General features: G+C 41.8%; 1 protein-coding gene across 1 annotated transcript; it reads left to right on the top strand.

Moving 5' to 3' along the window:
- Positions 1 to 337: 337 nt before the first annotated feature.
- Positions 338 to 9,718, top strand: Bloc1s6 (biogenesis of lysosomal organelles complex 1 subunit 6). Its single transcript, XM_051144525.1, has 5 exons — positions 338 to 520; positions 4,891 to 5,032; positions 6,378 to 6,465; positions 8,933 to 9,019; positions 9,397 to 9,718. The coding sequence occupies exons 1-5, from the start codon at positions 439 to 441 to the stop codon at positions 9,514 to 9,516; spliced, it is 519 nt and encodes a 172-aa protein (XP_051000482.1). The 5' UTR covers positions 338 to 438; the 3' UTR covers positions 9,517 to 9,718.
- The last annotated feature ends 4,334 nt before the right edge of the window (positions 9,719 to 14,052 follow it).

The following is a 14,052-nucleotide window of genomic DNA, read 5'->3' on the forward strand; positions in this document are numbered from 1 at the left end:
AATTTGTTCAATGATGAGCCAATAAAGCCTTTACTTCATCTGCGAGCGACAGGAAGGGATTCTAACCAACGCTCAAGCTCGTGGTTCGGACTGAATAATTTAGTGGTCCATGTTCTTAAGGCTTTTGCTTAGATAGCACACAACACTGAAAGCTGATTTTAGACTTAGAGCTACATCCAATCCTCTAACCGTTTTTCCGGGTTCCAGGGCCCACCCTCTGCGAAACAGAACCCGCTTGTGCAAGGCGGCACCATTGGCGTTGACGCGGGGGCGGGCTTTCCTGATTCCCGGTCCTGAGAGCGACGTCTTCCGCTTTCGTCACTTCCGTGTGCCTCTGCCTCTTTTGCCCGGCGGGGTGCCGGAACGTTTTAGGTTCCTATTTCTTGGCGTTTTGACTTCTTCACACAACTCGCCGTACGCGGCGCCCAGCGCGGAGACATGAGTGTTCCTGTGTCACCGCCCCCGGACCGGGTCCTGACAGGGCCCTCCGACACCCTGGAGGCCGACGAGCCCACGCTGGGTACGGCTGTTGTGTGGAGCGACTGCCCACAGGGACCGGGGCCGAGTGGGTGGGACTCCAGCTTAAGTTACCGTCCTGCCTAGGGCACCCTCGCGCGCCATCTTTGGTCCCGCGGGGGAAACGCACTGTTTTGCGCTGTGTTGGAATTTTGAGTGTGTGTGTGTGTGTGTGTGTGTGTGTGTGTGTGTGTGTGTGTGTGTGTGTGTGTGTGTGTGTGTGTGTGTGTGTGTGTGTGTGTGTGTGTGTGTGTGTGTGTGTGTGTGTTTTACTGTTTGTCACAGGGACAGTGGTTGGGGATGAGCTTGTCAGAGAGAAGGTCGATTTTCAGAAAACTATGCAATATTGGCTACTCAGGAAATACTCTGGCTTACTTGGTGACATTACTTCATCCGATACTCCGGCAGCTATCCCCACAGTTCCAGGACAGAGTTAAGCGTTAATGTCCGAAGGCATCCATTGATCGAAATGGTTAATTTGCTCTGCACCCAGATGGGTACTGTTTATGTACACCATCGTCTTTGTGATATTGAGGACATCACCACTCAAAACATTTTCTGTGCGCTTTGGTTCATATGAAGGAACCCAGATGTAGCGCCTCCTAAAAATGATCTCTTCCTTACGGAAATAGGAAGCTACAATTCACTCCGCGTTTCCTGGCCATGCTTTTCTTTATGACTTGTTCATTCACGTCAGTAAATATCCTCTGGTACCTACTTGGAGCTCGAGCCACTCAGTTTTCTTGCACATAACTCAGGAGTGGCATGCATATACATAAATAAAAGCAGATGCCAGAGAGTGGAAGAGAGGGATAGGTGCTACAGATTGAACACAGGAGTCAACAGTTCCAAAGCTAGTACACCTCTAGTTTCTTATTCCAACGTTTCTCTGTCCCATTGTTGTTACTTTACTGCCCCAAGACAAGTTCCAGTCATGGTGTTCCCTTGCTTAGAATCATCTCATGGCCTCTTGCCACTTAACTAAATTTAGACCCATAAAATTGGCACTCAGAGAACCTCTCAGGATGGCTCCATGGTATATATGACTAGCTTAGCTTACTGTTGCTATTCTGTGTCTGCCTATGCTCCAGGCACCTTTTATTCCCACCTTCCCTCATTTTGTTTCCTTAATAATGTTACATTCCTTCCACTCCTGTCAATAGATTTGTGTCCATTTGGAAGTGGCGGCGGCAGTGTAAATTGGTCTGATCTTTTAGGAGGGTTTTTGCCATGTCAAAAGATTGCACGCATGTTCTGTCCCAACTGTTTTCTAAGAAAACAGTTTTCTTTATCCCATAGAGACAGGTGTGTGAACATTAGACAGGATGATCACGGCAGCATTGTTTGGAATAGCAAAATGTGAAAATAATGTACTTTGTCCACAGGGGCTGGGTAAAGGACTATAGACTTTTATTCTTTTGAAAAGAGTGGAGTAGCTCTATATACATTGCTGTAGAAAGATACCTAAGATGTATTTAAGAGAGAAATTACCTTGTGTGATGGCACATGCCAACACTTGGGAAGCTGAGGCAGGAGGATCAAGGCCAGCAGGGGCTGTGTTAGTTGTCTTACAACAAACAAGCAAACAAACATTACAAGACCTTCAAAACAGTAAAGACTATGTGCGTGGCTAGGTAAAGACAATTTCTGGATGTCTGTGTGAGAAAGCTGCAGAGTGACTTCATTGGAGTTAAGTCATAAAAAGGACTATTTTCAGTTGTGCCCTTTTCCATGGGGGAGAAATGAAGGCATCCATTGTCTTCAACACCTGGACTTCCTTTAGAAGTCCTCTCAAACTTTCACAGCCATAGTGGTTTTTGTAAAGTCTTTGTATGCTTCCTTGTGCTGTACACTAGCAGGGAGGAGGATTTATCTCAATTATTGTTAGGTGAGAAATTAATACATGGTAGTTGTTCAGCACATGTTCATGTGTGACTATGGGAGGGACCCCTTTTTTTCTCTTACCTCTCTCAGCCTTCCTAATGCTGTGACCCTTTAATATTTTCACTGCTATTTCATAACTGCATTTTTGCTACTTTTATGGATCATAACATAAATATCTTTTTTTTCTGATGGTCTTAGGTGACCCCAGTAAAAGGGTACCTGACCTCCAAAGGGTTGTGAGCCACAGGTTGAGAACCTTTCTCTTCTAGTGCCTCCCACAAGGAAGTATCTGGAACTTCGTAACTAAATATATTTAGAACATTAACTGATACCTATCCAATAATTAGAATGGGAAAAGGAGGCTTATGAGTTAAAATGTGCATGTGGGTGCATGTGCCCTTTTTGTTGTTTACATCTTAAAGTTGAAATATCCTTATTTGGGTATTTCTTCCTGTTCATCTATAATACATTGTCTATGTTTACTTGAAGTTGGTGTTTGCTGCACTGTTATTGTAGACAAAACTTAAGCCATGGAATTACTTGCCAAATGTACGTTTTTCATTTTTCACCCAAAGGCACATTAATAGCATACAATTCCCAAGTCTTCCTCTTTCCTGTTTTATTTTTGGTTGTGGGATAGTGTAGTTTCTATTTAGCCCTTTCAGACCATTTGAATTCTGCGTTGTAGCTTTGAGAATTCCAATTTGCTTGTGTTTTCAGGGTTAAAGTTAAAATTGTACAGTTTTGTCTTGATTTTTCTAAAAGATTGTTTTGAGCATGACAACTTGTTTTCACCAGCCATCCCCAAGTATAAGCCTGTGGCAGGAAGGAAGCATGCTGAGGCCTGTGCAGCGTAAACCTGTGGCAGGAAGGAAGCATGCTGAGGCCTGTGCAGTGTAAACCTGTGGCAGGAAGGAAGCATGCCGAGGCCAGTGCAGTAATGTGTTGTAAAGCACACTCTAGAAAGTGTTCTAATTTGACTTTTCAAAAAGATTTGCTATTTTCATTTTATGTGTGTGTGTTTGCCTGCATGTGTGTATATGTATCGTGTGCTTGCCTGGTGACTCCAGAAGCCAGAAGTGAACATCAGATCCTGTGGAACTAGAGTTATAGATGGTTGTGAGCTGATGTGTGAGGATTGGGGAGCATCCAGTGCTTGTAACTGCTGAGCGTCTCTCCTGTCTCATCTTTATTTGTTGTGACTGGTTGTTACTAGACTATAATTGGTGGCAGATGTTTCAGAGCTTAACATTAACTATGGAATGCTTTGAGGTACAATTTTAGTGAAGTGAACAGTTTACCTTTTTCTCATTCAAAATCAATGATTGTAAAAACCTTATAAAAATTCATCGACCGCACTTTGAAACTGTTCTTTTTTTTTTCTGGGAATAGTAATTGATGGATATTTATTTTAGACATTTGAATGTTTGGAAAAGGGTGAGACATGATTCCTGGCATCAGGTCTAGACTAAGCCATGATACAGTTATTCAGTACATTATTTTCTATAGCAATTTAAGGCACTGAGTGGTTTTTTTTTTTTCTCTTTCTCTCTTCGAATTATCACATATAACTGAACTTGTGTTAATAGGCCCAGGTCCTGGGGCCCTATTTCCTAGGTGACTTTTCTAGTTTTGGCCCTGGTTCACAGAAAGTGCTGAGTCTTAATTAACAAATGAAAAAACAACCACCCCTTTGCATGCAAATATATTAAGCAAAATAAATGGCCGGCATTTTTCTTTCTTTTGAGTTCAAAACAGGTTTTTAGGTATTGCATTTTTATTTATATAGTTTCTTTAACAATTTTTATATTCTTTTCTGTTTGGTTATGATCTTGGCTTTTAATGTTGAGCCATCTTTCTAGTCCTCGCCATAAGTTTATATATATATATATATATATATATATATATATATATATATATATATATTAATGTATGTATAGAGGTGGGGGAGGGGGAACGAGAGAGAGATTATGCCACTATTCTGTCCTCCTGTGGGTTTCAGGGATGGATGTCAGGTGGTCAGGCTTGCATTGCATAGCAAGCACTTTTACCCACTGAACTGCCTCACCAGCCTCTGTTTATGTAATATATTCATGCTTTTCAAACATTGATGTATTAATGTAAGAGTGCCTTAATTTAGTAGCTGTAAACTCAGCCTTCTGACTAACTACTTTAATAAAATACATAAACATGTAAATTTTGAATATGCTAATGTCTGTTTACTTTAGACTTTGTTTTATACTCACAGCTTAAAAATACTTTTCCACCCTCCAGCTATGCTGATACAGAGCTCAGGAGGCTGAGGCAGGGGGATTGAGAGTTCTAGGTCAGCCTGGACTACACAAGGAAACCTTGCCTCAAAACAAGTAAAACCCAAAACACAAAAGCACACAGAAGGCACACGTTTAAAAGAAATTGCCTCTGTAGTTAGGAAAGGGTATGTTCTCTTAGCATCAGAGCTTACTAAATTTGGTTTTCTCTCGAGCATAGGCTTAAGTGACACGTCTCCAGATGAAGGACTGATAGAGGACTTCGCTGTAGAGGACAAAGCTGTGGAACACCTGGTGGGAGGCCTGCTGTCCCATTACTTACCCGATCTGCAGAGGTCGAAGCAAGCCCTCCAGGAACTCACGTAAGCCAACAGAAAGCCAGATGTGTATCAGCCGGTTCCTTCTGTGTAGTCGGAGGTCACTCAATATTTGCATGTAGAATGGCCATTGAGTCAGTGAGCATGTCTGTCATGGAGTAACGCGCACTCTAACTGTCAAAAGTGGCACGAGTGCTTTAGAGTTGTAGATTCTTTATAGTAAATTGTGAGATTGCGTGGTCCTAGGATGAGTTTGGATAATTTGTGCCTTCAAATGAATTGGTCTGTTCCATTAGTGATCTGATGGATGCTCAGAGCTGTCGGGGTTTATTGTCTTTTTAATACCACGACCTCCTCAGCGATGACCATCTGTTTCATGAACAGTACTTGTAATTTGTGCCCTTTTTTCTTTTTTTGGTCTGGCTTACCAGTTTTATTGGTACTGAGGCTTGTGTTTTCACTGTTTATTTCCCAACTGCTCCTGTTTTTTCCTGTGTTTGGCGAGTTGCTGGGCATTTCATTCCCCACTTTGTGTCTCCTTCTCTGTGACCCCTAGTCTGACACGAGGGGCTGACTACATCTGTTGTCTCCTGACTCAGGCCTGATGGGGAACATGTAACATGCTTGTCCTCGAGTCTCACTGATAATTCGTTTTTCACCACAGCTCTGTATTTTACAACACATTTCATCATATTTCCCGTTAAAATGTTCATTTAGGTGAGTCTCTGTGTCACTTAGCCCTGCGTCGTACTAATCTGGAGAGGAATGGGAAGGGAGTTAGCTCTCTCCCTCCGTGGATTTGAGTCCGTAGGTCACTGGACCCTTGAAGTTGTCTGGTTTGACCTTCTCCCTGTATCAGTGAGGTTTTGGTCAAGAGACATAACATGCGTTTCCAAGACCACATGGCTGTGAGGGGAAGGCCACATAAGGTTCCTAGTCCTGCCTGATTTTCACTGAGCTACTTACTGATCCTCAAGGAAGTATTGTCCCTCAACACCAGGTCTTTTCTAACTCTAAATCAGGAAACTTGTTTCTAATTTACTATTTGGAATGCATAGAACATCGAGTTCATGAGCAAAATGCTATTAAAGAGAACTTTTGGGGTGATAATGCAAAATGTTGCTGAAACAATAAAATATTTGGCAATAGTCTGATTATTTTAGTTATTAAAGCGAAATTGTGACAGGAATAAAGTATATACTTAATTGTCAAAATCTCTCTTTGAAATACATTGGGAAAGATTTGAAGGCAATTAAGTCTTGGAGAGGCACTCACTGTATTGTCAGTTGGATTTCCAGCTTTGCTCATCAGCAGAATGAGTGTGATTCCTTGTAATGAACCAATACTTAGGAAATGTAAAGTGTGCTTTGGCTGTGTGCTTTTGTTTCAGACAGAACCAAGTTGTGTTACTAGACACCCTGGAACAAGAGATTTCAAAATTTAAAGAGTGCCATTCCATGCTGGATATCAATGCCTTGGTAAGTCTGACTTTGCTTATCTAACTTAGGGACGTCTTACTGTAGAAAGGCTCGTAGAAAGGATCTTATCATTGAAGTTTTATGTAGAATTTGTCTTTTTAACAAGGAATCCTGATTGCTTTATTAAAATTCCATGGTCACTGTCTTTCACATGAAGACATATATTGGGAAATTCAGCTCATTTGTATTGTGGAGAAGATCTCACAAAACGATTATGAAAGCAAACGGAAAGTAACGGACATGCAAGGCCCTGTTGTTACCACTAAGGAAAGTGCAAAAGAAAAGAGTCCTTTTTGAAGGGTCAGTTATATGCTTCCTTAGTTAATATCAAGTATTATTATTCCTAGTGCTTGAGGAGACGGGCACGTTGAGGATGAGGAGTTAGTTGGATAGTTGAATTTCACTAGAAGCTGATAGAAGCACAGGGGTTTTTCTTTAAGAAAACAGACGTAGCATAAACAAGGTCACAATGCTCCTTTCCCTTCCTGGACATTAGGGACTGCTTGTCTACATGGCTTTGCAGAGACCCTGCCACACCTCAGTAGACCTTTTACTGGACAAATGTGGAGGAAGGTTTCCCCTGCTGTCCGTCACATTGTCCAGCAGTAGGCAGAGGCTTGCAGCCTCCTCAGCTGCTGCCTGACTTTGTGGAGGGGCTGAGCATGGCCACAGACTCCCTTGTCTTTTCCCATGAGTTTACACTGTGATCAGAAGAGTATTTGTCGAATGAGTAAAAGTTGAATTAAATGAACAGAATTCTGTTGCATCAATCTGAAAGGACAGAACTGAGTTTTTCAATGATTTCTCCCTTAGTCCAAGGGTGGTTTTAATTCTCATGTAGGAATGGGACCTGGAAGGCGACGAAAGATCAGAGGAGAAGGTCTTTACCTGCAGCTGCATGAGAGGTAGCCACTCTTGTCTGCAGGCCTGTCCCTCATGGCTTCTCCCTCTGTTGCTGAGGATATGGCTCCCTTTCCATTTCTTCATCATCTCTCTGGGTTCTAACACCCTTCAGCTTCTCCCAACAGGAGACTTGTGTTTTGACTGCAGGGTGAGATTCAGAGTGTGCACTTTAACTCTGGGAAAGCAACTCATGTCCTTTAGTGCCTGTGTTCTCACAACAAAACCCAAGAAATATGACCGAACTTGTTGGCCATTCTCTCAAAATCTGTGCCATGGCTGGGTTTTCCTAACAGGAAGACACATCACCAACTGTCCTGTGCTGCTTTATTCTCTCAAAAAGGCAGTAGTGACTGTTTTAATTTTATTTGGCATGTTTTTGAAGCAAAATGTTTTTTTTTTATAACCTATTTAATATAAATGTCTGTAAAAGCAACTTTTATTCTACTGTCTCAATTGTTATCTGGGAGGCTTACTGCCTCCTTCTGCTAACCTAAGCCTAGTCATGGAAGCTTCTAGCCTCTGTACAATCTAATCTTGGCCTAGAATGTTTTCAGCCTCTGACACTTACTGCTTAATTAGCTCACCCTTTCTTGTTCTTTCTGAGCTCTGGTTCAACTCAACTGTTCTGGCTTAAATTCTTCTCCCAGCTGAATTATTTAATCTGGCTTCTCTCTTGGCCCTGGAATTGCTCTGCTTGGCCTCAAACCAACTCAGCAATCTGCTCTCATTTTCTGGCTCGTTCCATCTTCACCTGAGTTCTCTCTCTGCAACCCATCTCTATTACTGTCCTGGTAAACCTGCCTCCTCTCTCTGTAAAATTGCCTCTTAAGTAGCTTTCCTTTCTTCTCTCTTCACGTGAGAATTGAGCATAACCTATTCTGTCAAGTCTTCTCTGATTCATCATTTTTTCTGTCACTCAGGTATCACTTTCAAGCATGGGTGCTTCCTACTACAAACTAACTTTACCTTCATTGTTTGGCATTAAAGGCATGTACTACCACACCTGGACCTCAGCTTTTCTGTGTCTGATAATTCTCTCTACCAGGCTGGCCTTGTTTGCCTCTGTCTCCTGGATTAAAGGCATGCTTGTATTCCAGCAGGATCACACAGACCTAGAAGAACTTTGGATGTGCTCTCTTGTCAGAACAGCCATGTTCTGAATTAATATTCCTCTAAGAATGTCTATTTTATGTTTAATAACTTTTTGGGGGGAGATATGTGTGTGTGTGCATGTGTGTATCCCTGGCTGGCCTGAAACTTACTATACAGAGCAAGCTGGCTTCAGATTCACACAGACTCACCTGTTTCTGCCTCCTGAGTGCTGGGATGAAAAGTGTGCATCACTGTGCCCAGTTTTAATAACTTTTTTTTGGTCAACTGAATTGAATCAAATGTTTTTAAAATCCTGTTAATGGTTTGAATGAAACTTGTATCATAGAATTTAAAATATGGACATAATTGAGGCTCTAAAATTTACTAGTTTAGAAAGGATGAACTATAGTTTTGGTGTTGGCAAGTTCATATTCTTGACATTTCATCCTATTTAATCTGATGCTGTGTGAAGTTCACAGAAGCGAAGCACTACCATGCCAAGCTGGTGGACATAAGGAAAGAGATGCTGACGCTCCATGAAAAAACGTCCAAGCTAAAAGTGAGTGGGCAGTGTGCGCATTCTTTTTAAAAGCGGGAATTTGTTTTTCTATCGTAGTTATGTTTCGACTTTTTATACTTGTATGCATAGTAAGATACTAACTCATGCTGCATTATTTCCCTTTAATAAAGTCTCATGGCTACTTCACTGGCCTCTGGGCTAGTCAGCCCATCTCTGCATATGAAGTTGCACTTAACATTTAATATGAACTTGGAAGAAGATTTTTGTTTTGCTTTGTTTTTTGTTTTAAATTAAGAGGATTTTATGTTGCTCCAAATAAATATAAAAGTTAAATATGAAATTTGCTAATATGTATTAACTCAAGTCAAAGATTATTATTATTTTTAAGTTACACCATAAGCCATTTCTATTTATAGAAAAGAGCACTTAAGCTACAGCAGAAGAGGCAGAAAGAAGAGCTGGAAAAGGAGCAGCAGCGGGAGAAGGAATTTGAAAGAGAAAAGCAGTTGACAGCCAAGCCAGCCAAAAGGACATGAGAAGCTGGGCTGTGGGTGTCCCGTCCTGTCATACTCCCTGGATCCCCAGTGCTGCACGTGAAGAGTGCAGTGTGGATGGCGCCTTATGCTGTGGCATATCTTGAAATCTTTCCCAGGATTGCTTTGTCTCCATGACTTCACTTCACTTCACTCAAGAAGCCTTGTTGATACTTGCATTTTCAACTTTTGTCTAATTTTAAAATTTATTATTTTGATTATAAATCATCTGTAAACTGGAAAACACTTTGGTTATTACAAGAGTCTGGACACTAGTTCAAAATGTGTGTGAGTGTCTGAGCTTCCTGAAGATCGGTTTTAGAGTTTCAGTTTCTTTTATGACCACAGGTCTTTCCTCGCTGCAGCACTGATTTTTGGTAATTGTTTTTCATTGCTTAAGGAGAAATGTCGCTATTTGATGATAGATCTCCTGGGAAGGGAGCCCTCAAGCCCTTGTGAGGGAAGGAGGTGTGTGTGCACTGGAAATACCAGCATCATAGACGTCGGCTGGGGGAGTGATTGCCACACAGATTCTTCCAGCCAGCCTCCTCTGTTGTTCAGCGTTGCTGCTCATGTATATTTTAGGTTCAAGGCAGGATTCTATCCATGTTTAAAGCTGTGCAGTGATGGTGGACCTGCCAGATGATCAGAGGTGTGTGTGTGTGTGTGTGTGTGTGTGTGTGTGTGTGTGTGTGTGGTCACATGTTTATGATGAGTCATCACAATGGGGCTATTTTTGTGCCCTGGCTGTCTGCTACTCACTGTGTATACCAGACATCCACTCACAGACACCACCTGCCTCTTATCCCTGGTGCTGGGGTTAAAGGTGTGCACTGGCACTTCTGGCTCTGTGCTTTTTAAAGTAGAACAAAATCTTGTGCTGCTCATATCATACGTAGTTACAGCGATGGTAGAATGTCAAGAAATAGTGTTCAGAAGAGACAGCACCACGCCTTTAGTGCTCTCTGGAGTGTTCCCCTGTGTTTTATGTAGGAACTCTTCTGTAGGACAAGATGAAGTCTGATATTTGGAAATCAGGGGTGTGGTAGTATGCTTTCTCATTTTAGTGTTAAATACACAGCTGGTTTCTATCCCCTACTGTGTGTGAGCAGTACAGAACTGCAAAGGTGTCTGATCAGAATGTGCATTTTTTATAATCGACGTACACTTTTAGTAAGCTGGAATTACTACCTCTCATCACGTACTGGGTGAACAATAGAGAGGCCATTAAAAGATGAATGACGCTAAGAACTCAGTGGTTTAAAGGCTTACCTATTTCTTGAAAGAGCCTTTTCCTTCTTTAGTGAAGGAATTGTGATCCCACCAGTCACTGATGTTGCCCTTCTGTTTTAGAATACAAATGAGTCTGTTTGAAAGGTCGTCACCCTTAGTCTTAGTCAGCTGCTGTCACTCCTAGAGCAGGAGTCACCAGACTTGCAGGACAATGCTATTAAATTGCAGAATATACTTGTTCTAATAAAATATCTGACATCTGACCAAGGCTGTAGATTGCTTTCATGGTTGTTGTAGACCAAAGGTTTAAGGTTGGCTGTTTAAGATGCTGTTCCTGGACACTTCCCTCAATCTAGTGAAGGGAATCTATTCTTTGTTTTGCTTAAAGTTTCCTCCAGTGATTCTGGTGTACCTTAAAAGATGAGCCACTAGTCTCCACTGGCAGGGTTCCCACACTAAATCACATGTCCCTTTTCACCTGGGAACTTAAGAAAACACAGGCATCTTTAGTTCTTACTCACTAGTCCTGATGTGCAGGCCATAGGAGTTTCAGAGTGCTCCAGATAATTCTGATACAAGGAACTGGTGGTGTAGACTGTCCAGCAATTTGCATTTATAAACAATGAAATAGTTTCAAAGCTGCCCAGTAATTTGGGGAATTAATCTTAAGTAAAATTTTGCTTCTGCTTTTGATATATAATCAGACTTAAAACTGAACATTAGCTGGCAGAAAATTAATGGAATCTGGTTAATTAATTGGACTTTCTGACCTGTATTAAATCATGTTTAATGGATATTAAGTTTTAAAGACTTTTAAATATCAAAAAGATGGGATGGAGAGATGGCTCAGCAGTTAGGAGCACTTCTTGCTCTTGCAGAGGACCCAGGTTCTATTCCTAGTACCCACATGGCAGTTTATAGCCATCTGTAACTCTAGTTCCAGGGGATCCAGTACTCTCATCTGTCCTCTGCTAGCACCAGACACACATGGTACACCTACTCACATGTAGGCAAAACATTCATCCACATAATGTAGAAACAAATAAATCTGCAAAAAAATACATCATTACCCCACCGTTCTAGGGTCAGTGGTTAATCAGAAACACCATAGGTGGTCAAACCCTCAGTGACATGGGAACCTCAAACATGCAACCTTGTTACATAGTCTTGCTGTGTGTTTTTTTGTTTTGTTTTGTTTTAACAAATAGAAATTGGCTGAAAGAGAAGTTGCCTTTGTTCTGAAGCACTGTCAGGTATGTTCGGAGCTGACTGTGTCATGAGTAACATGTAAACGTGCAGACCCTGAGTGTAACGTGGATGTGCTCACAGTGAGTTTTGGTGTGGATTCAGTTGACTGCATGCCCAAACACCTTTGTCTGATTTTGATCTTATAAATGAAAAGTACTTTCTGTGTGCACAATAAAAATGTCAGACTTACCCAGTGTTGGTTGACAGGCACCATTCTTGCATAGCAGTGTAAATTACTTCATTATGTAATTCTTTATGTAAATTACTTCAGACATCCGACTGTTTTACTACCTCTCCTGTTTTGTTCCTCTTAGTGTCCTCTGTATTGAATGTTCCTTATGTTTCATGTCAAAAAATGGCCAGTCTAGGAGCTGGAGAGTTGTCTAACTTCTCTTGCAGAGGACCCAGGTTTGGTCCCCTCAGGTAGCTCACTATCACCTGTGACTCCAGCTTCTGAGGGTCTGACATCTCTTCTGAGCTCTGTGGGCTCCTGCATGCCTGTGGTACACGTGCATGCACGCAAGGACACAGACATACACATGAAAACAAATATAAAGAAAAGAAAGTAACTGTCATTCTGTTCATGAAAGCTCACCCAGACAGGTGGTGGAAGTGCCATGAGAAGGCTGGAGTACCCAGCTCCATAGAGTCAGCTATTCTCTGAGAGCGTACATGTAACGATAAGCTGGATGGGTAATCTGCAGGAGGGTTGAAAGTTTGAAGCCAGCCTGGGCTACAGTGTGAGACCCTGTCAAAAACTCCAAAAGGCATAATTTTAAGTGGTTTGGTAGAAAGTAAGCCATTGCTGCCTGTGTAAATGCTGCCTTTAAATGGTAGAGAGTTCCAGGCAGTAGCAAATTTTAGGCATTGTTCAAGGATGATGGATGGCCTTTGGAGAGGCAGGAACTCAGAGCTTTCTCTGAGAACTGTGTGGGTGCTCTCTCTCAGGATTGGCTCTATAGACTTCATCAGATTCCTTATATACTTAATACATATCACATATTTCTCCAGGGCATATGTACTGTCTTCCAAAGCCATGATTCTTAAGATTGAGCCTCCAAACATAACTGCTCATATTTTAAAAGCTAGCCAAGGTCTAGATTTTTCTTTTGGATGAAGACAGTCTCTGTGTCTTCTGCTTATTCTGATCAAGCAGATCGGTAGCATTTCTGTTAGTTTGCTCTTGCTCTACCTGCATGTGTGCGGCTAGATTCTATCTAGCAGGCAAGGCAGGAAGTCCATAGAAGCAGTGTAAAGGGATGACAGTCACAGGGAAGATGCATGTGTTGTGGGGAGTGCTGGAGTGTAGAGAGGGAGGCAGATTGAGGGAAGATACAGGTGTAAGGACAGCTTATAGATACGTAAAGAGATGAAAATTCATCTTAAAGTAGTAAAATGTCGCCCTACTGTCACTTCACTGTAAGCTGAAGAAAAGGTAGCTGCTGATTGTGGCCCAGAACCAGGGCTTTTCCTTCTTGAAACCTTTCACTGAGAAGTTCCTATGCAGCCCCAAGCCAAATAGTTACTGATAATATGCAATAAAGAATTTTATCGTGACACAATTCATATGTTTATGTGCATATATACGGAATACATAGGTATATAAATTTACCATTTGTTTTATTAGTTTCAGTTGTAGTTTTCTATTTAATAAAATATCCTGACAAAAGCAGTTTAAGGGAGAAGCGGTTTCTTTTTGGCTCACAGTTGCACGGAGTCAGTCATCATGGCATGGAGGGCCTGAGAGCAGGAATGCTGGGAAGTAGAGAGTAGAGAGGAAGTGGGCCCAGGCTACCAAAGTCCGACCCCTCACAGTGAGTGGACCCCTCACAGTGAGCGACACACTTCCTCCAACAATGCGCCACCTCCTAATGGTTCCATGACCTTCACAAAGGTCACAACCTGCTGGGGACCAAGTGTTCAAACACATTAGCCTATGTGGGGACAGGAAGGGAGCATTTTATAGCCAAGACACATTACTGTTATTAAAGAGAAAAGGAATGAGATGGATGTGCTTATTTTACACAGAGACTCCAATCTCCGCTCAATAGTTAGTGC

Source organism: Acomys russatus, chromosome 4, assembly GCF_903995435.1.
Source record: "Acomys russatus chromosome 4, mAcoRus1.1, whole genome shotgun sequence".
In the NCBI taxonomy this organism is placed as follows: Eukaryota; Metazoa; Chordata; class Mammalia; order Rodentia; family Muridae; genus Acomys; species Acomys russatus.